Source organism: Panulirus ornatus, chromosome 11 (genome assembly GCF_036320965.1).
Source record: "Panulirus ornatus isolate Po-2019 chromosome 11, ASM3632096v1, whole genome shotgun sequence".
Taxonomy (NCBI): domain Eukaryota; kingdom Metazoa; phylum Arthropoda; class Malacostraca; order Decapoda; family Palinuridae; genus Panulirus; species Panulirus ornatus.
In genome coordinates, this window is record NC_092234.1 from 57360546 (window position 1) to 57384940 (window position 24395).

Genomic DNA, 24395 nt, shown 5'->3' on the forward strand with positions numbered 1-24395 from the left:
GCAGATGCAGCTATATCATCATCTCATCGTCATCACGTAACTTAATCCAACTAACACTTGGCAACCTAACTCCAAGGACATTTACCTTATATCAGCTTTGTTCTGTTTCCCATTTTAGAAAGTTAGAATATATGGTGTGGGAGGCAAGTTGTTAGAAGCAGTGAAAAGTTTTTATCGAGGATGTAAGGCATGTGTATGTAGGAAGAGAGGAAAATGATTGGTTCTCAGTGAATGTAGGTTTGCGGCAGGGGTGTGTGATGTCTCCATGGTTGTTTAATTTGTTTATGGATGGGGTTGTTAGGGAGGTAAATGCAAGAGTTTTGGAAAGAGGGGCAAGTATGAAGTCTGTTGGGGATGAGAGAGCTTGGGAAGTGAGTCAGTTGTTGTTCGCTGATGATACAGCGCTGGTGGCTGATTCATGTGAGAAACTGCAGAAGCTGGTGACTGAGTTTGGTAAAGTGTGTGGAAGAAGAAAGTTAAGAGTAAATGTGAATAAGAGCAAGGTTATTAGGTACAGTAGGGTTGAGGGTCAAGTCAATTGGGAGGTGAGTTTGAATGGAGAAAAACTGGAGGAAGTGAAGTGTTTTAGATATCTGGGAGTGGATCTGGCAGCGGATGGAACCATGGAAGCGGAAGTGGATCATAGGGTGGGGGAGGGGGCGAAAATTCTGGGAGCCTTGAAGAATGTGTGGAAGTCGAGAACATTATCTCGGAAAGCAAAAATGGGTATGTTTGAAGGAATAGTGGTTCCAACAATGTTGTATGGTTGCGAGGCGTGGGCTATGGATAGAGTTGTGCGCAGGAGGATGGATGTGCTGGAAATGAGATGTTTGAGGACAATGTGTGGTGTGAGGTGGTTTGATCGAGTAAGTAACGTAAGGGTAAGAGAGATGTGTGGAAATAAAAAGAGCGTGGTTGAGAGAGCAGAAGAGGGTGTTTTGAAATGGTTTGGGCACATGGAGAGAATGAGTGAGGAAAGATTGACCAAGAGAATATATGTGTCGGAGGTGGAGGGAACGAGGAGAAGAGGGAGACCAAATTGGAGGTGGAAAGATGGAGTGAAAAAGATTTTGTGTGATCGGGGCCTGAACATGCAGGAGGGTGAAAGGAGGGCAAGGAATAGAGTGAATTGGAGCGATGTGGTATACCGGGGTTGACGTGCTGTCAGTGGATTGAATCAAGGCATGTGAAGCGTCTGGGGTAAACCATGGAAAGCTGTGTAGGTATGTATATTTGCGTGTGTGGACGTATGTATATACATGTGTATGGGGGGGCGTTGGGCCATTTCTTTCGTCTGTTTCCTTGCGCTACCTCGCAAACGCGGGAGACAGCGACAAAGTATAAAAAAAAAAAAAAAAAATCAGTTTTGTTGTACTGTAATTGTATTCTTTCTTATGTTTCCACTTATAGCAAGTTAATATGATACATGTTATTAATAAGAAGCTATTAATCTTATTTGTGAATTCTATGATGAGTAAGGACTTCAGACAGTATGAGAAATGATCAGGAATTACGTATAATAACAAGACTACTTAGAAATTACCAATCATATGGGGGTCAAAACTTTTATTACACCTGAAAAATATCCTGAACTGCTTACCTCTCTTGAAGATCCATCAAAGCAGGTCCAACTGCCACTTCTGACAGGTCATGGAGTGGTATCATGCGGCCTTCTCCTCCATCCTCCCCACCCACTGAGAGCTTAGGGAATAATGTTGAATAAAGGTCAGATAATATTGTCTTCCTTTGCTTTTAACCCATTTTTAAACCTCATCTAACTTTCCCCTTTCCCTCATCCCACCCCCTCAAAAAAAAATGCCAAATCCTGTCAAGCATTGTAAATTAGCAAAACATATACATTTTCATATATCTTTATATTCGAGAAACTTTTCAATTGCTCTCTCAATTCTCTGCCATCCAAAGCATACCTTATTCTGGTAAAAGCTCTCAAATATTAACTTCATATGGTTTAAGGTTTAGAGATGGTAGCAGGGTGTGCTGTTAGCAAGAACCACTAATGCCACAATTATCCTCACCAGAACTTTTAGAATTGCTTTCTCATACTTGTAGAAATCCCAAATATTTCTTAATAACCCTTATACTATTTGCAATATGTGAAATATCTTTACAATTCACAATAATGACGGTTTAGCCCACCTAAATCGACACCTCAGAGAAAACATCTTTTGATATTTACAATATCAAGAAAGAAATGATATGTATGGCAGTCAAAGCCTAAGGAGCCTCAACAGGTACTGTGGCCCTCTGAAGGCCCTGATGTTTCATGTGGCCCCTTTGGGTGCCAAATGGCCCTCTTTGAGAATTGCTGAATTACATATCACACACATTTCAACATGGTAATGTATCTGTTTCTACTAAGGCTACTACCCCCAATATCTGGTGCCCACGCTTGTAGTTCTTCCTACTATCTGTGACTATTAATGTAACTCCTGTGGTTTTTCTGCTCATTCTGTACAGCCAAAGTCCTGGAGCACCACAAGCACCTGTTTATATATGTATATATGCATATTACATGAGTGTTATGCATGTTTCTAACACCCTAAGTATGAATAAAAGCTGTCAATAAATGATGTACAACTTGGTAACACAGACTTCAAAAACAATTGCAGCAGAAGGGTGTCCCATGGAATGCCTTTAAATCACCTGCACTACAGTAAAGTTATTATCACTATTATTTTCTTTCAAACCTGACTGCTGTTCCCCACATAAGCGAGGTAGCACCAGAAACATGTGAAGAAAACTTGCATCTGCTCACATCCATTCTTTAGCTGTCATGTGTAATGCATCAAAACCAAAGTTCCCAAATCATAAACAGGCCTCACAGATCTTTCTGTGGTTTACCCCGCATGATTCACATGAATGACAACCCCCTCCCCTCACATGTGCGCAAGGTAGCACTATGAAAAGACAACAAAGGCCACGTCATTCATACTCATCTCTAGCTGTCATGTATAATGCACCGAAACCACAGCTCCCTTTCCACATCCAGGCTCCACAAAACTTTCCATGGTTTACCCCAGACGCTTCACATGCCCTGGTTTAATCCATTGACAGCACGTCCACCCCAGTATACCACATCGTTACAATTCACTCTATTCCTTGCATGCCTTTCATCCTCCTGCATGTTCAGTCCCTGATAGCTCAAAATCTTTTTCACTTCGTCCTTCCACCTCCAATTTGGTCTCACGCTTCTCCTTGTTCCCTCCAACTCTGACACAAATATCCTCTTTGTCAATCTTTCCTCACTCATTCTCTCCATATGACCAAACCATTTCAATACACCCTCTTCTGCTTTCTCAACCACACTCTTTTTATTACCACACATCTCTTTTACCCTTTCATTCTTTAATCAAACCGCCTCACACCACATACTGTCCTCAAACATCTCATTTTACACACATCCACCCTCCTCCGCACAACCCTATCTATAGCCCACGCCTCACAAACATATAACATTGTTGGAACCACTATTCCTTCAAACTTACCCATTTTTGCTTTCCAAGATAATGTTCTCGCCTTCCACACATTTTTCAACACTCGCAGAACTTTCGCCCCCTCCCCCACCCTGTGACTCACTTCTACTTCCATGGTTCCATCTGCTGCCAAATCCACTCCCAGATATCTACAACACTTCACTTCCTCCCGTGTTCTCCATTCAAACTTACCTCCCAATTGACTTGACCCTCAACACTACTGTACCTAATACCCTAGCTCTTATTCACATTTACTCTCAGCTTTCTTCTTTCACACACTTTACCAAACTCAGTCACCAGCTTCTGCAGTATCTCACCCAAATCAGCCACGAGCACTGTATCATCAGCGAACATCAACTGACTCACTTCCCAAGCCCTCTCATCCACAACAGCCTGTATACTTGCCCCTCTCACCAAAACTCTTCCATATATATATCTATTCATTATTTATTATGCTTTGTCGCTGTCTCCTGCGTTAGCAAGGTAGCGCAAGGAAACAGACAAAAGAATGGCCCAACCCACCCACATACACATGTATATACATACAAGTCCACACACGCACATATACATACCTATACATTTCAACGTATACATATATATACATACAAAGACATATACATATATACACATGTATATAATTCATACTTGCTGCCTTTTTTCATTCCCATTGCCACCCCGCCACACACGAAATGACAACCCCCTCCCCTGCATGCACGTAAGGTAGCACTAGGAAAAGATAACAAAGGCCACATTTGTTCACACTCAATCTCTAGCTGTCATGTATAATGCACCAAAACCACATCTCCCTTTCCACATCCAGACCCCACAAAACTTTCCATGGTTTACCCCAGATGCTTCACATGCCCTGGTTCAATCCATTGACTGCATGTCAACCCCAGTATACCACATCGTTCTAATTCACTCTATTCCTTGCATGCTTTTCACCCTCCTGCATGTAATTAAGCTGAAATACTCAGAGGGGAGAACTCTAAGGGATGATCTACAGTCAAAAGCCTTTTCACAGTGGAAGACAATATAGCCCCAATAACAGTGATATGACATGGCAACAGCTTTTAGAAATCAATGATATGAAGAATATTCATATATTCATTTAATTCATTATACTTAATCGCAGTCTCCTGCGTTAGCTAGGTAACGCAAGGAAACAGATGAAAGAATGGCCCAACCCACCCACAAAATCATGTATATACATACACGTTCACACACATATATATACATACCCATACATTTCAACGTATACATATATATACATACAAAGACATGTACATATATACGTACACATGTACATAATTCATGCTTGCTGCCTTTATTCATTCCCATCGCCACCCCGCCGCACATGAAATGACAACCCCCTACCCCGCATGCGCGCAAGGTCGCACTAGGAAAAGACAACAAAGGCCACGTTCATTTAGATTCGTCTCTAGCTGTCATGTATAATGCACCGAAACCACAGCTCCCTTTACACATCTAGGCCCCACAAAACTTTCCATGGTTTACCCCAGACACTTCACATGCCCTGGTTCAATCCACTGACAGCACGTCAACCCCAGTATACCACATTGTTCTAATTCACTCTATTCCTTGCATGCCTATCACCCTCCTCCATGTAATTAAGCTGAAATATTCAGCGGGGAGAATTGTTGGGGATGATGTACAGTCAAAAGCATTTTCACAGTGGAAGACAATATAGCCCCAACAACAGTGATATGGCATAGCTACAACTTTTAGAAATCAATGATATAAAGAAATATCAAAATAAAGCTAAAAATTCTTGACAAATACAAGAGACATAGACCTGATAAAATTTCACAATATGTACTGAAGATGGAAGCAGATATGCTCAATAAACCACTTAAAATACTGTTTGAGATGTCTCTGGAGTGAGGCAAAGTTCCAAGGGAATGGAAGTGGGCAGATGTAATACCTGTCTGTGCAAAATGAGATCAGAAACAGGTGCTACACTGAAAGCCAGTTTCACTGAAGAGTGTGGGGTGTGAGGTTCTGGAATACATAATCAGAAAGCAAGTGGATGACTTTCTACTGAGAAAAATTATTTTGTGAGATATGAAACAGGTTTAGGGAATGGGGTCAAGTGTAACAAACCTTTTGGAGTTCTGAGAGAGAATAACAAAACAGATGGCTGGGTGGAATGTTTGTATCTCAACTGCCAGAAGCCATTTGACACTATCCCACAAAGAAGGCTCATTGAGAAGCTGGATCTCTATGAAGGAATAAGAGGAAGACTCCTTCAATGGAAAGATTATCTTACTGGAGCATCTCAGAGCAACCTTCCCAAAATGGGTTGAGGTCACCAGTGTGGTGCTGTGAGATTTTCTTCTGTGACCACCACTCCTCTTGATCTGTGTAAACAACATGCCAGAAATTATTGGCTTCTACCTGAATATGTCTGCAGATGATGTAAAGATCTATCAGCAAGTAAAAACAAAGGAGGACTGTATCAACTACAAGGGAATCCTGACAGACTCCAAAGTTGGTCTGATACATGGTAGATGAAATTCAACATAAAGTGAATGTAAAGTAATGAGGATGGGTTACAATGAAGAAGGCCTTCATATTACCATCATCTGACAGAATATAAGCTGCAGGGATCTGAGTATGAGAAAGGTATAGGAGTCAACATTATCCCTAACCTGTTGCCAAACTACCATCTCATCAGGACATCTTAAGGAGATCAACTATCTGTCTGCAACTACTAGAACTGCATTCATGTTATTGGATAAGGAAATATTCAGCAAGCTATTCACATCGTACATAAGGCCAAAACCAGAATGTGCTACTCAAGTTCGGTCTATGCACATAAAGAAGCATAAAGAGCAAATAAAGAAAGTCTAGAGGAAAACAAACATGGTGCCAAAATTAAGAGAGCTGAGTATCATGACAAGGCTAGAGACCTTAGATTTGCCCTCCTTGGAAGATAGAAGAGTGAGGGGTGACCTGATCACAGCCTTCAAGTTTTTAAAACAGACTGATAACATGGACAGGGAACAATTCTTTGAGAGATGTTGGGATGGAACAAACAGAGGATTGAATGTGAAATCATGTGAAAAGCTTGTTAAGAAAAATGTGAAATAATACTTTTATAGTACAAGAATGGTTGAATAGATATAAAATGACAAAAAACATGGTTAAAGCAGACAGCATACAAAAACTTAAGCTGTAAGACAGAGAAGTGAGGTAAGCCAGTTGTTGTTTGTATATGACACAGCACAGGTGGCAGATTCAAGTAGGAAACTGCAGAAGTTTTTAACTGAGTATGGGAAAGCATGTAAAAGGAGGAAGTTGAGAGTTAACATGAATAAAAGCACATTACTAGGTTTAGTAGGACAAAAGGGATAGGTTAGATGTGGTGTGAGTTTGAATGGAGGAAATTTGGAAGAAGTGAAGTATTTTAGATCCCTTAAAGTGGACATGGCAGTGAAAGGAACCACGGAAGAGTAAGTGAGCCATAGGGTGGGTGAAGGGGTGAAGGTTCTGGGTGCATTGAGGAATGTGAGGAAACAGGTCAATGTAGGGAGGTCAAAGGTATAGTAGTCCAAATCAATGACAATGTATGAATGCAATTCATAGGCTATAGATGAGAATGTGAACAGGAGGGTGGATGTATCGGAAATGATATGTTTGAGGAAACTATGTAGTGCTAGATAGTTTGATCAAGTAGGTAATAAAAAGGTAAGAGAGAGGTGTGGTAATAAGAATGTGGTCAAGAAAGCTAAAGATAGTGTGTTGAAATGGTTTTGACATATTGAGAGAATGAGAGGAAAAGTTGACAAAGAGTGTGTATGTGTCAGAAGAGAGAGGAAAAGGAGAAAGAGAAGACTAAAGTGTTAATGGAAGGAAAGCAAGAACATATATTTCTGAGGCATGCACATGGTAAACTCAATTGGAATTATGTGGTACACAGGGGGAAACGTGCAATGAATGGACACAACCAGGGAATGTGAAATAGCTAAGGGAAACCACAGAAAGGCCTGTGGGGCCTGCTTGCATATAGTGGGTTGTGTTTTCAGCGCACTGCACAAAACAGTTACAGAATGGATGTGAGCGAGTGTGGCTTATCTTCATCTGTTCGTGGCACTACCTTGCTGATGCAGGAAACAGCAAAAAGTGTAAAAAAAATAGAAAAAAAATAAAAATATGATTGAGGAGAATGTTCAAGTGTAAAACTCACACCCCATATGGTACAAACTGGGAATTACAAATGTGGAATGACACATGTAATACTTACCCCAACTTCAGATGGATCCAAGAGAAATGTTCGAGAACCATCAGGGTTGTTTTTCACAATAATGTGCCCACTAAGCCCTGATGTTCCTGAAGACACAGCAGTTCGCCCAACTCCAGCCTCTCCACCAGGATCATGGAGTTGTACAAGTTGAAAAGGTAAACTTAGCATTGTCCCACTTCCATCTGTTGATATTCCAATTCATCACATAAAAAAATACAGCAGAGAAACCAAAATTCATCATGCATTTGTATGTGTGATGCCTCTTGCTCTATGGTTAAGAGTACAGTAAGAAGGCTGAGCTTATGACTGGAGGCTTGATCTGATGCTAATGAAAACCAGTACATAATGACAAATCACTTTTATCAAAAGGAATATCTGATTATAAACTTAACTTTATAAAGCTTTTCTTTCAATAACCCAAAAGACAATGTATAATGCTCACCTTGTGGTACAATGTGTGTGTTGGTCAAGAATGAACCAGTCTGTTGACTGAGATCATACTGGAGTTCCCCATCAGTGCCAACAACTACTGGACCGGGTCCCAAGTCACTGTTAGTCACCTCTGCAACTTCCATATTCCTGTCTGGAAATATGATAATCTCAGCTTTTGTACAATTTCCCCAAACACAGTATATCTTCTTAACTCAACAAAACTTGAAAGACAGATACTTACAGTTCTATTATGCCAAAGCATTGGATTCTGACATAAGAAGCCAGCCATCATAAAAATGTTAGAATCCCCTTACAACAGTCATTTATAGGCCAGCCAGTCAGTCCTTTAAAACGAATCGTGCAGTCATGGAGTTTTTCCTTTAGCCAGGGTCAACTTGTGACCTCAATGTTCACTAACCACTAATAAAAGCTAGTCCAAAGTCCTGCACCCCAAATAAGTATACAATATAGGTACTGTTTTGCTGTGGGCTGTAAAACCATAATGTATTATGATTATGGAAATACTGCAAGCATTACTGTGTGCACTCATTGCATTGCCAAAATCATTATACAGCATTCTCAACAAAAAGTGTGAATTTGGTTGTGTTCTGTCACAGTCTGCAAGGGTAAGTAGTCCACACTAACTGCTTAGGTTACATCATGAATGCCAAACTAGATGCCCTAACAGTAAGGTATCTAGTCTTGCATTCATGTTATAACCCAAGCTGTTAGTGTGAACTACTCATCCTTGTTGACCATGACAGAACACAACCAGATTCACATTTTTTGTTGAGAATGCTGCACAATGAATTTGGCAATCTGTTCAGAGCACACAATGATGCTTGCAGATTTCTTTCATTTCTAGTGTCTTTCTCAGAGATGCAAGCCTTACCTACAGTACAGTAATTAGCTCTAACATTAATCTGTTTATGGATGGGGTTGTTAGGGAGGTGAATGCAAGAGTTTTGGAAAGAGGGGCAAATATGAAGTCTGTTGTGGATGAGAGAGCTTGGGAAGTGAGTCAGTTGTTGTTTGCTGATGATACAGCGCTGGTGGCTGATTCATGTGAGAAACTGCAGAAGCTGGTAACTGAGTTTGGTAAAGTGTGTGAAAGAAGAAAGTTAAGAGTAAATGTGAATAAGAGCAAGGTTATTAGGTACAGTAGAGTTTAGGGTCAAGTCAATTGGGAGGTAAGTTTGAATGGAGAAAAACTGGAGGAAGTAAAGTGTTTTAGATATCTGGGAGTGGATCTGGCAGCGGATGGAACCATGGAAGCGGAAGTGAATCATAGGGTGGGGGAGGGGGCGAAAATTCTGGGAGCCTTGAAGAATGTGTGGAAGTCGAGAACATTATCTCGGAAAGCAAAAATGGGTATGTTTGAAGGAATAGTGGTTCCAACAATGTTGTATGGTTGCGAGGCGTGGGCTATGGATAGAGTTGTGCGCAGGAGGGTGGATGTGCTGGAAATGAGATGTTTGAGGACAATGTGTGGTGTGAGGTGGTTTGATCGAGTAAGTAATGTAAGGGTAAGAGAGATGTGTGGAAATAAAAAGAGCGTGGTTGAGAGAGCAGAAGAGGGTGTTTTGAAATGGTTTGGGCACATGGAGAGAATGAGTGAGGAAAGATTGACCAAGAGGATATATGTGTCGGAGGTGGAGGGAACGAGGAGAAGTGGGAGACCAAATTGGAGGTGGAAAGATGGAGTGAAAAAGATTTTGTGTGATTGGGGCCTGAACATGCAGGAGGGTGAAAGGAGGGCAAGGAATAGAGTGAATTGGATCGATGTGGTATACCAGGGTTGACGTGCTGTCAGTGGATTGAATCAGGGAATGTGAAGCGTCTGGGGTAAACCATGGAAAGTTGTGTGGGGCCTGGATGTGGAAAGGGAGCTGTGGTTTCGGGCATTATTGCATGACAGCTAGAGACTGAGTGTGAACGAATGGGGCCTTTGTTGTCTTTTCCTAGTGCTACCTCGCACACATGAGGGGGGAGGGGGAAGGTATTCCATGTGTGGCGAGGTGGCGATGGGAGTGAATGGGGGCAGACTGTGAATTGTGTGCATGGGTATATATGTATGTGTCTGTGTATGTATATATATGTGTACATTGAGATGTATAGGTATGTATATTTGTGTGTGTGGACATGTGTGTGTGTATACATTGTGCATGGGGGTGGGTTGGGCCATTTCTTTCGTCTGTTTCCTTGCGCTACCTCACAAACGCAGGAGACAGCGACAAAGCAAAATAAAAAAATAATATAATTGCTGGATTTCACTGTGAAGTTACATGTGGGTTAGCAAACCCAGTGATGGTTAGCTATCATTGTAGCCTAAACTGTTCACTGTTTAAGGATCAATTAGGATGGGGAATTTCGTTAAATAATTCAATACTGTGATTCAGTTTTTTGCATAACAAGACCAAACTGTTTGTGTCTTGCTTCTTTATGGTTTCATTAGCCTCCTGCTTCCTCATATTTTTCTTAAGTGTCTACAAAACGAGGGTTACAATATAATCAAATCACACAATAATCACTGTATACATGAGTCACTGACATATGACATTTACATATGATATGATTCAACTTAAATCTTCAATGGACCTTGAACATCTTTCATACACAGCTAGTAACTGACATCTCACTTTCTGGAGGTGTCTTACCATCACGCAAATAAGTATGTGGTCTGTAGTAAGTGACCAAGAGTGTCCTGAATCTTATCTTTTATAAGGACTAATACAGCACAGAAAAATAAGATGCCCCAATCGGGCCATCTTGGAGTGAAAGAAAACGTAAATGAGAAAGAAAGAAATTAATCAGGCCTCCACAAGTGTTTGTAGACCTTCTTAAAGGAAGCAAGGTTACATGAGGAGGAAAAGACAAAAGAAGGATGAGACTTCCACAGCTTAGCTGTTTAAGGAAAAAAAAGGAGGTATCATAACAGCCAATTCTCAAGTGGCCAGTCTTCACACACAAGTTGTGGGAACCAGTAGCCAAACACACAACGCAGGTCCAAACTGTGGGGATGGTGACATATGCAGACAGTTCATGAGAACAGTGACCAACATAATACTTAGAGAATGGACATAGAGCAGCAACATCACAGTGTATGGAAAAGGGAAGACTGAAGAGAGATGATGCCAGGGGTAATAATGAAAACGAAGGCTTTTGATTCTACTCTAATCAATATAGAGTCGAATGGTGAATCCCCCATTAGATATGAAAGCAGTATTCCATGCTTAGGTGTTAAAATGTCTATAGATGTGAAACAGCTGCTCACAAGAAAAATAATAATGGTGCCTATAAAACACACCCAGCTATTTGAAACTGGACTGTGGTGTTAATTATACACTGTTTCCAAGACAACAGTGGAGGAGATAGTTATGTCCAACATGTTTACATTATCACATGGTTCAACTGGGGTGTTTGAAACTGAACAGAGGGAAACAAATGACTGAGAAAGAGATAAAGGAAGAAATTGCATTTTAACACTACTAAAGACAGAACTGAGAGGAAATATAATAAGTAAGAGTGGGGGAATGTATATAAAGGGGAGGAAGGGAGGAAAAGTGAATTGATGCATGTAAAGTGGAATCATCAGCATAAGAGTGAGTAAGGTTAGAAATAGAAGAGATCATTTATTGAAAGAAGAAAGAGAGCAGGTGATAAGACAGAACCTTGTAACATAATTGTTGACACAAAAGGAGGGGAAAGCCACACAATCAATAGCTAATGAGATGGAACAGCCTGAGAGGAAACTGTAATAGAGAAGAGACAGAAGCAAACCAAGGGCATGGAGTTTAGAAAGTAAAGACATATGCCATAACAAGTTAAATGCTTTGGTGATGTCGAAGGCTAGGACAAAAGTTTCATCAAAATCCCTGAGAGGAGAGGACCAGAGGTGAGTCACATAGGAGAGATCATCAGTCCAACTAGTACTGCAAAATCCATACTGGTGATCTGAAAGAAAGGAATGGGATTCTAAGGGTTTGAGAAAATGAGAGTTTATGAGAATTTCAAAGACTCTGGAAACAGCAGAAGAGAAAGCCACAGGCAGACAGGTGGAGGGGTTAGAGTGGTTTCCTTTCTTAGTGATGGGCTGTACCAAGACATGCTTCCAAGCAGAAGGGAATGTCTTGACAAAGGAGAAATAGGTGAGTAAGGACTGGTGCTAGCTCAGAGGCACACTCCATTGGAACACAAGGAAGTATGTCTTCTGAGCCATATACCTTGTTGACCACAATCAGGGAGACTGTCTAAAAGACCATGTGCAAGGAGTACATAGGTGATGGCATAAGCTCAGAGGCAGAAGGGAGAGGAGGATTAAAATTTGAATCATCCAAAGTTAGAGGAAAATAAGGTGCCAAAAAAAAGCAGTTTTATCAGTTGGAGAGTTACCAATAGATTGATCAAGTCTTTTAACTCGTCTATAATCACTCCAGTATCTCTTTCTGAGAAAGAATTCTAGTGATACCTAGGATGTCATTCTAAGAAAAAATCCTGGTGATACCCAGGACATCTATACTTGGGCCCCTGCAGCCGAAGGTGGCACCACTTCCATTAACAGGGAAACGCTGATTTCTTTGGAATGAGAGGTTCTTCGATGAGACTGAGACTGTACTCACAATGATACAGCCTATACAGTCTTGCTAAAGGTATAGTGACAGTTCAGCAGTAAAAGAGATATTGAGTGTGTCGGGAGAGTGGTTATGATGGTCAGGAACACATTTTGGGTCTCTGGTTATATGTTTCAGATCATTCAGGAGAGAAACAGAAAAGGCCTCAGCTATGCTAAGATAATCCTAGGTAGAGCCAAGCTGATTCATATGGAATAGGCACTGAGGAAGTCAGTGTATGGAAGTGAAGAAAGCAACACTTCATTGCAAGAAATGAAATGGTCTGTACATATGTAGAGGATAAGGGGGGTGGGATATATATAACATTTAAAGTTATGGAGGATAAAGAAATTCTAAGCCAGATGACATCAAAATTAGGAGACTCAAGATATGTTGGTGAACAATGGGAATTTTTGTATTATGGTAGATGCAAACACTACTCTCAGAGCAGAAATGATAGTAAAAAATTAGAGATCTGGTAGGGCACAAGAGCAGTACCATTTTGCAGTTTGGCTTCAGAGAGAAGATCAATGGGAAAAGCTGAGAGATGGTGCTCAAGGGAAAGTTACATCTGAGACCATGAATGTTGTACAAATAAATAAAGAAAGAGCCAGATCTGGGAGTTGTGTCAAGAGGAGTGACATAGGTCTTAGTTGCTTAATGTTGGTCAGAAGAGCCCTGGAAACCAACTAGCACCCTCGACCAGTAATGCCATTCTGATTTGGCCCTGGTGAGTCTGAATACTGTTGTACTCTCTTTTTTAGGAGAAAAAACTGGAGAGGAGAGTGAAAGGGTGCATGTAATATGTGCTGTCAAGTGTTGTATGAGAAATGAAGCCCAAAACAGTAGTCTTCACCAAAGTGGGATATATGATAAACAGTACAAAGCTCAGTCACTGTGCTGTTATCACTAACCTTCTCAATCCCAGGCTGTAATATGTTTACTACTTACTTCCTGCCCAAAAGGTCCCTTCTATGTTTATAAAGCTCCTTTGGCACTCAGGCTGGTGGCAATGTCCACCAGGTGAGGTTCAGGTCATAAAGTATGGTGCTGCTGTGAATGTGTCTATAGAAAGAGAGGGCAAGGCTCTGGCAGTGAGTATTTGGAGTCTTCACAGCAGCAGTCACATTGTGGACATAAAGGGTCCTATGGTCTGTTATAGCAGTATTTGTAGAAATGTGTATAAACTTAAACATCCTCAACCTAAGCAACCACACAACTAGACTCCTAATCCACCACCTTCAGCAACAAATATGGGTAAACATTAGCTTATACACACCAGAACTGCACACAAGGTCCATGTAGAACACACTATATGAATTCTCCTCTGACCACATACCCATTCTCATAACTCTATGCCTAAGCCAACAAACCCACAGCCATCAAAATGACTGCACAAACTACAAGAAAGTAGACTGGCAAGGCTTCACATGGTACATGGAAACAAAGCTCCAAAATTTTAGGGATGGGAAATCACTTATGCTAAAGTTTCCTTATTCAATTCTGTAAAATTCATGGTCTCAGATGTAACCTTCCCTTGAGCACCATCTCTCAGCTTTCACCACTGATCTTCTCTCAGGGGATAAGAGGGCCTGGGAAATGAGTCAGTTGTTGTTCGCTGATGATACAGCTCTGATGGCTGATTCAAGTGAGAAGTTGGTAACTGAGTTTGGAGAAGTGTGTGAAAGGACAAAGTTGAGATTAAATGTGAATAAGAGCAAGGTTATTAGGTTCAGTAGGGTTGAGAAACAAGTTAATTGGGATGTAAGTTTGAAAGGAGAAAAATTGGAGGAAGTGAAGTGTTTAGATATCTGGGAGTGGACTTAATAGTAGATGGAACCATGGAAGTGGAGGCGAGTCACAGGTTGGGGGAGAGGGCAAAGGTTCTGGAAGCAATGAAGAGTGTGTGGAAAGAGAAAACATTAGCTAGGAGAAGAAAAATGGGTATGTTTGAAGGAATAGTGGTTCCAACAATGTTATATGGTATAGAGGAGGGTGGATGTGTTGGAAATGAAACGTCTGAGGACAATATGTCGTGTGAGGTGGTTCGATCAAGTAAGTAATGAAAGGGTTAGAGAAATGTGTGGAAATAAAAAGACTGTGGTTGAGAAAGCAGAAGAGGGTGTGTTGAAATGGTTTGGACATATGGAGAAAATGAGTGAAGAAAGATTGACAGAGATGATATATTTGTCAGAGGTGGAGGGAACAAAGAGAAGTGGGAGACCAAACTGGAGGTGGAATGATGGAGTAAAAAGATTTTGAACAATCAGGATCTGAACATACAGGAGGGTGAGGGGCATGCAAGGAACAGAGTGAATTGGAACAATGTGGTATAACAGGGTGGATGTGCTGTCAATGGACATGGGCATGTGAAGTGTGTGGGGTAAACCATGGAAAGGTCTGTGGGGCCAGGATGTGGATTAAGGAGCTGTGGTTTCGGTGCATTACACATGACAGCTAGAGACTGAGTGTGAACGAATGTGATCTTTTTTGTCTGTTTTACCAATGCCACCCCACTAAAGTGTGGGGTAGCGATGCTGTTTCCTGTGGGACGGGGTAGTGACAGGAATGGATGAAGGCAAGTATGAATATGTTCATGTGTATATATGTATATGTCCGTGTGTGTGTATGTACATATATGTATGTGTACGTTTATGGGCGTTTATGTATACATGTGTATATGAGTGGATGGGCCGTTCTTCGTCTGTTTCCCAGCACTACCTCGTTGACGAGGGAAACAGCAATTATGCATAATATAAAAAAAAACTATATATATGAACCTGTAAACCACAAAGGTAAAATCAAAGGAGAAAAATTTAAGTGCTTTCATTTATTTCAACGCATCTTCAGAAGCAAATTGTAGCAGTTCACAGAAGAAAGTTTTACATAGACATCAATAAATGTTAACAGAGTCACATCTTGGAACATGAACAGGTGAGAATAGTGAAGGAAGCCCTGTGGAGACAGAGGGCACTCAGGTAACAGCCCAGACCTTACTTGATCAGTTAAGAACGTATAGAAAGTGTTGACCCTTCCTATCCATATATGAATATTCTCTTTATTTTTCCTAACATAGCGTTTGCTTTTAACCTTACCAGTATCAACTGATGAACTACATTTGGGGTAACAGGCACCTAAAAGTTTAATTCTTTGGATTTCCCCTTCACTGCTTGGTCCATTCTGTGTTGTAACATTCCTTCTGATATTTATATTATTCATATCTATTATATTTAGTCGCTGTCTCCCGCGTTAGCGAGGTAGCGCAAGGAAACAGACAAAAGAATGGCCCAACCCACCCACATACCCATGTATATACATAAATGTCCACACATGCACATACACACACCTATACATTTCAACGTATACATACATATACATACACATATATACACATGTACATATCCATACTCGCTGCCTTCATCCATTCCTGGTGCCATCCCGCCACATATGAAATGGCATCCCCTCCCCCTGCGTGCTTGCAAGGCAGCGCTAAGACAAAAAAGCGTACATTCGTTCATACTCAGTCTCTAGCTGTCATATGTAATGCACCGAAACCACAGCTCCCCTTCTACATCCAAGCCCCACAAAACCTTCCAGGGTTTACCCCAGACACTTCACATGCCCTGGTTCAACCCACTGACAGCATGTCGACCTCAGTATACCACATCATTCCAATTCAGTCTATTCCTTGAATGCCTTTCACCCTCCTATGTGTTCAGGCCCCAATCGCTCAAAATCTTTTTCACTCCATCCTTCCACCCCCAGTTTAGTCTGCCACTTCATGTTCCCTTCACCTCTGACACATGTATCCTCTTGGTCAATCTTTCCACACTCATTCTTTCCATGTTACCAAACCATTTCAATACACCCTATTCTGCTCTCTCAACCACACTCTTTTTATTACCACACCTCTCTTACCCTTTCATTACTTACTCGATCAAACCACCTCACACCACATATTGTCCTCCAACATTTCATTTCGAACACATCCACCCTCCTCCACACCACCCTATCTACAGCCCACGTCTTGCAACCATATAACATTGGTGAACCACTATTCCTTCAAACATACCCATTTTTGCTCTACAAGATAATGTTCTCACCTTCCATACATTTTTCAATGCTACCAGAACCTTTGCCCCCTCCCCACCCAATGAGTCACTTCTGCTTCCATGGTTCCATCCACTGCTAAATCCACTCCCAGATATCTAAAACACTTCACTTCCTCAAGTTTTTCTCCATTCAAACTTACAAACCAATTAACTTGTCCCTCAACCCTACTGAGCCTAATAACCTTGCTCTTATTCACATTTACTCTCAGCTTTCTTCTTTCACACACTTCACTAAACTCAGTTACCAGCTTCTGCAGTTTCTCACCTGAATCAGAAACCAGTGCTGTATTATCAGCGAACAACAACTGACTCTCTTCCCAAGCCCTCTCATCCACAACAGTCTGCATACCCCTCTCTCCAAAACTCTTGCATTCACCACCCTAACAACCCCATCCATAAACAAATTAAACAACCATGGAGACATCACATACCCCTTCTGCAAACCAATATTCACTAGGAACCAATCACTTACCTATCTTCCTACTCGTACACGTGCCTTACATCCTCGATAAAAACTTTTCACTGCTTCTAGCAACTAACCTCCCACACCATATACTCTTTTAATACCTTCCACAAAGCATCTCTATCAACTCTATCATATGCCTTCTCTAGATCCATAAATGCTACAAAAAAATTCCATCTGTTTTTCTAAAACAAGTAAGCATACATACTTAGCAAGCAAGAAATACACTTAACAAACTTTCTAACGGCTAATTACAAATGACAACACTTGCATTCTTCAGTTAACATCGCAAATATCATAACAGGTAGCATGGGTAAGTTGTGTGAAGTTTTCATCAATTTTGCTGATTTACGGAAGTGTTCCTCCTATTTTCACCTGATATTTCCTCATATCAAAGCCCACACACTATCACTGTCAATAATTACGGTATAAAATGTAATGCTCTAAAGCATGTTACCCATAATAGATAACTTCTACTAGGTACAAGGAGTTCACTGGTATTTCTATAGTTATGTTAGTATGTTATTTCAGTCGTGCCCCAAAACTGAAATATTACCAGGTAAAATACCAGAGACCAGTTTAAGTGCCAGACAATGATAAATGGATTTGGAAGAAAGGAATTTAATGAACCCCAAATGCTTAGTTAAAGAGATTTAGATGGGAATAAATGAAGCATTACATTCAATGATGCATATGATGACAGTCTGGGGCTACAATGATGTGGGATGAGTAAACAATTTTGGATATTATATTTTTATATTACATAAATATTCCCAGTAACTTGAATATATGATTTTGTTTGTTATTGAAAAATGTAAAATTGCTGTCATCTGCTTTCAACTTCTAGGATTCTTTTTCTTCTTACTGAATGGGTTAAATTCCTAAAACTACTTGCAACCAATTGGGAAAAAAGGAACATGACAAGTGTGCGATATATTTGAGAAGGTTGCTGAACATCAAACCTTAGTTCTTACTTGAGTTTCAAATAAGTTTTCATAGCTTCTGTTCACTTATACTTGTTTCTTACATTCATCTCATTTTACTTAATCACAACCCTTATTTCATTCTTACACAAAAAGGCAACAATTCATGCTCCCCTTGTTTCGTTCGCATTTGCCCAGTCTAGTGCTTTATTTCAGTAGTGCCCCTAAAATGGTACATTTAAAAAAAATTAATACCGAAGCCATTCATTAACAAACTCTTTAATTGGGCAGATTGTGAAGGAATGTAGGTAAACTCAGGAAAGTTATGCATAATAGTAATATGTTTTTGGACTCGGTTCTATTGTATCTATGAACACTTTCCTTCTCAGGATGACTTCCTCTTCTGGTGGTGAGGAAATTTATTCAAATTGCAACAAATATACACTGAATGATGACAAACAATGAAAGATGCTAAGACATAATCTATTGTAGACCTCTGCTCTTAGTTGGAACTTTACTCATGTTTGTTCCAAAAAATTGACGACACTGTTGTTCCCCAATCTCAGGACACCTCCTGCCGCTTCTTTGGATAAACACACAATATTTCTTTACATGGATTGTATGTTTAATCATAAAGTCATCGTAAGTAGTCCACATATTATCCATGATCGCCAAGCCAATGCCCAACCTGTCATTTGTCTGTGTTGTTTTGTTTTCCTTCTCCCCCCCCGAAGTATCATTCCGCCGTTATCTAGTGCCTCTCCGCAAGGGATACCTGCTCCACATCTTTTCCTGTCGCCTCCTTTAGTGAAAAATGCCGGTGACTTTATGCTTGCTCAACTTACCTCGAGAAAGATATTGAAGAACGGTGAGAAATTATTGACGAAATAACGAATACGACTCTTTGTTTGGTGCGAGTCGCTAGAGCAATGGCGGTTCTACGTTTCGCCTGTGACGTCACGTATCGAGACCCCAAACCCAATATGGCGGGATATTAAAAACTGAAAGAAGTAACAATATTATCTTATACATCATTACCCCATGACCTGCTTCTAAGGAACTTAATTGGTGTTCTGCAGAATGTCTTTCTAAATGTTCCTACAGCCCAAGGCTGTGTTATCATCAGTATCAAGGAAGCATAGGCTCGTTTGGAGTGATGTTATTTTTTGAAGAGACTATTCTCCAATAATACAGCATCACCAATGGTAACTTCACCTGCTGTGAAACCTCATGCGGGCGGAACCGGTAACACCAGTAGTTTTATATATATATATATATATATATATATATATATATATATATATATATATATATATATATATATATATATATATATATATATATATATATATATATATATATATATATATATATATATATATATATATATATATATATATATATATATATATATATATTGGAAAGGATCACAATTTTGCGCGTGATCAAGTTATTCCTATGAGTCCACGGGGAAAATGAAACACGAAAAGTTCCCAAGTGCACTTTCGTGTAATAATCACATCATCAGGGGAGATACAAGAGAAATATAACAGTCAGTTGATATACATCGAAGAGACGAAGCTAGGACGCCCTTTTCACTCCATCCTTCCATCTCCAATTTGGTCTCCCACTTCTCCTCGTTCCCTTTTCACTCCATCCTTCCATCTCCAATTTGGTCTCCCACTTCTCCTCGTTCCCTCTATCTCGGACGCATACACCCTCTTTGTCAATCTTTCCTCACTCTCTTTCCTCATCATTCTCTCCATGTGACCAAACCATTTCAATACACCCTCTTCTGCTCTCAACCACACTCTTTTTATTACCACACATCTCTCTTACCCTTTTATTACGTACTCGATCAAACCACCTCACACCACACACTGTCCTCAAACATTTGATTTCCAACAAATCCACCCTCCTCCGCACAACCTTCTCTATAGCCCATGCCTCGCAACCATATAACATTGTTGGAACCACTATTCCCTCAAACATACCCATTTTTGCTCTCCGAGATATCGTTCTCGCCTTCCACACATTCATTAACGCTCCCAGGACCTTCGCCCCCTCCCCCACCCTGTGACTCACTTCCGCTTCCATGGTTCCATCCGCTGTTAAGTCACCTTCCAGATATCTAAAGCACTTCACTTCCTTCTGTTTTTCTCCATTCAAACTTACATCTCAATTCACTTGACCCTCAACCCTACTGTACCTAATAACGTTGCTCTTCACATTTACTCTCAACTTTCTTCTTTCACACACTTCACCAAACTCAGTCACCAACTTCTGCAGTTTCTCAGTCGAATCAGCCACCAGCGCTGTATCATCAGCGAACAACAACTGACACAACAGACTGCATACTTGATCCTCTCTCCAAAACTCTTGCATTCACCTCCCTATGAACCCCATCCATAAACAAATTAAACAACTATAGAGACATCACGTACCCCAGCCGCAAACCGACATTCACGGGGAACAAATCACTTTCCTCTCTTCCTACACGTACACATGCCTTACATCCTCGATAAAAACTTTTCACTGCTTCTAACAACTTGCCTCCCACACCATATACTCTTAATACCTTCCACAGAGCATCTTTATCAACTCTATCATATGCCTTCTCCAGATCCATAAATGCTACATACAAATCCATCTATTTTTCTATTTCTCACATACATTCTTCAAAGCAAACACCTGATCCACACATCCTCTACCACTTCTGACACCACACTCCTCTTCCCCAATCTGATGCTCTGTAAATACCTTCACCCTCTCAATCAATACCCTTCCATATAATTTCCCAGGAATACTCAACAAACTTATACCTCTGTAATTTGAACACACCTTTATTCCCTTTGCCTTTGTACAATGGCACTATGCATGCATTCCGCCAATCCTCAGGCACTTCCCTATGAACCATAGATACAAGGAATATCCTTACCAGCCAGCGAACAACACAGTCCACCCCCCCCCCCCCTTTCTTTTTTAATAAATTCCACTGCAATACCATCCAAACCCGCAGCCTTGCCGGCTTTCTTCTTCCGCAAAGCTTTCACTAACTCTTCTCTGTTTACCAAACCATTCTCCTTGACCCTCTCATTTCGCACATCACCTCGAGCAAAACACCCTATATCTGCCAATCTATCATTAACCACATTCAACAAACCTTCAAAATACTCACTCCTTCTCCTCACTTCACCACTTCTTGTTATTACCTCCCCATTAACCCCTTTCACCGATGCTCTCATTTGTTCTCTTATCATACACACTTTATTTACCTCCTTCCAAAACATCTTTTTTTTTTTTTATTCTCCCTTAAATCTGATGAAACTGTCTCACCCCAACTCTCATTTGCCTTCTTTTTCACCTCTCGCACCATTCTCTTGATCTCCTGCATCTTTTGCGCAAGTCATCACTGTTTCCCTAAATACATCCCATATGTGTGTGTGTGTGTGTGTGTGTGTGTGTGTGTGTGTGTGTGTGTGTATATATATATATATATATATATATATATATATATATATATATATATATATATATATATATATATCTTTTTTTTCTTTCAAACTATTCGCCATTTCCTGCATTAGCGAGGTAGCGTTTAGAACAGAGGACTGGGCCTTTGAGGGAATACCCTCACCTGGCCCAATTCTCTGTTCCTTCTTTTGGAAAAAAAAAAAAAAAAACCGAGAGGGGAGGATTTCCAGCCCCCCGCTCCCTCCCCTTTTAGTCGCCTTCTACGACACGCAGGGAATACGTGGGAAGCATTCTTAATCCCCTATCCCCAGGGATAATATATATATATATATATATATTTTTTTTTTTTTTTTTTTTTTTTTTTTTTTTTTATACTTTGTCGCTGTCTCCCGCGTTTGCGAGGTAGCGCAAGGAAACAGACGAAAGAAATGGCCCAACCCCCCCCATACACATGTACATACACACGTCCACACACGCAAATATACATACCTACACAGCTTTCCATGGTTTACCCCAGACGCTTCACATGCCTTGATTTAATCCACTGACAGCACGTCAACCCCTGTATACCACATCGCTCCAATTCACTCTATTCCTTGCCCTCCTTTCACCCTCCTGCATGTTCAGGCCCCGATCACACAAAATCCTTTTCACTCCATCTTTCCACCTCCAATTTGGTCTCCCTCTTCTCCTCGTTCCCTTCACCTCCGACACATATATCCTCTTGGTCAATCTTTCCTCACTCATTCTCTCCATGTGCCCAAACCATTTCAAAACACCCTCTTCTGCTCTCTCAACCACGCTCTTTTTATTTCCACACATCTCTCTTACCCTTACGTTACTTACTCGATCAAACCACCTCACACCACACATTGTCCTCAAACATCTCATTTCCAGCACATCCATCCTCCTGCGCACAACTCTATCCATAGCCCACGCCTCGCAACCATACAACATTGTTGGAACTACTATTCCTTCAAACATACCCATTTTTGCTTTCCGGGATAATGTTCTCGACTTCCACACATTTTTCAAGGCTCCCAAAATTTTCGCCCCCTCCCCCACCCTATGATCCACTTCCGCTTCCATGGTTCCATCCGCTGACAGATCCACTCCCAGATATCTAAAACACTTCACTTCCTCCAGCCTCTCACCATTCAAACTCACCTCCCAATTGACTTGACCCTCAACCGTACTGTACCTAATAACCTTGCTCTTATTGACATTTACTCTTAACTTTCTTCTTCCACACACTTTACCAAACTCCGTCACCAGCTTCTGCAGTTTCTCACATGAATCCGCCACCAGCGCTGTATCATCAGCGAACAACAACTGACTCACTTCCCAAGCTCTCTCATCCCCAACAGACTTCATACTTGCCCCTCTTTCCAAAACTCTTGCATTTACCTACCTAACAACCCCATCCATAAACAAATTAAACAACCATGGAGACATCACACACCCCTGCCGCAAACCTACATTCACTGAGAACCAATCACTTTCCTCTCTTCCTACACGTACACATGCCTTACATCCTCGATAAAAACTTTTCACTGCTTCTAACAACTTGCCTCCCACACCATATATTCTTAATACCTTCCACAGAGCATCTCTATCAACTCTATCATATGCCTTCTCCAGATCCATAAATGCTACATACAAATCCATTTGCTTTTCTAAGTATTTCTCACATACATTCTTCAAAGCAAACACCTGATCCACACATCCTCTACCACTTCTGAAACCACACTGCTCTTCCCCAATCTGATGCTCTGTACATGCCTTCACCCTCTCAATCAATACCCTCCCATATAATTTACCAGGAATACTCAACAAACTTATACCTCTGTAATTTGAGCACTCACTCTTATCCCCTTTGCCTTTGTACAATGGCACTATGCAAGCATTCCGCCAATCCTCAGGCACCTCACCATGAGTCATACATACATTAAATAACCTTACCAACCAGTCAACAATACAGTCACCCCCTTTTTTAATAAATTCCACTGCAATACCATCCAAACCTGCTGCCTTGCCGGCTTTCATCTTCCGCAAAGCTTTTACTACCTCTTCTCTGTTTACCAAATCATTTTCCCTAACCCTGTCACTTTGCACACCACCTCGACCCAAACACCCTATATCTGCCACTCTGTCATCAGACACATTCAACAAACCTTCAAAATACTCATTCCATCTCCTTCTCACATCACCACTACTTGTTATCACCTCCCCATTTACGCCCTTTACTGAAGTTCCCATTTGCTCCCTTGTCTTACGCACCCTATTTACCTCCTTCCAGAACATATATATATATATATATATATATATATATATATATATATATATATATATATATATATATATCCCTGGGGATAGGGGAGAAAGAATACTTCCCACGTATTCCCTGCGTGTCGTAGAAGGCGACTAAAAGGGGAGGGAGCGGGTGGCTGGAAATCCTCCCCTCTCGTTTTTTTTTTAATTTTCCAAAAGAAGGAACAGAGAAGGGGGCCAGGTGAGGATTTTCCCTCTAAGGCCCAGTCCTCTGTTCTTAACGCTACCTCGCAAATGCGGGAAATGGCGAATCGTATAAAAAAAAGAAAAATATACACCAGTTCAGTCC

The 24395-nt window shown here is 40.8% G+C and overlaps 1 protein-coding gene across 1 annotated transcript in view; it reads right to left on the minus strand.

Annotated features, from left to right (window-relative positions):
• LOC139751558 (uncharacterized) overlaps nucleotides 1-19257 on the minus strand; it is a 346101-nt gene extending 326844 nt beyond the window's left edge. Inside the window, exons 1-4 of the mRNA XM_071667109.1 lie at nucleotides 19147-19257; nucleotides 8204-8344; nucleotides 7762-7943; nucleotides 1601-1701 (exon numbers count right to left, since the gene is read on the minus strand). Coding sequence (XP_071523210.1) covers nucleotides 1601-1701; nucleotides 7762-7943; nucleotides 8204-8336 — 416 coding nt within the window. The 5' untranslated portion in view covers nucleotides 8337-8344; nucleotides 19147-19257. The remainder of the gene's footprint in view (nucleotides 1-1600; nucleotides 1702-7761; nucleotides 7944-8203; nucleotides 8345-19146) is intronic.
• Nucleotides 19258-24395: the final 5138 nt, after the last annotated feature.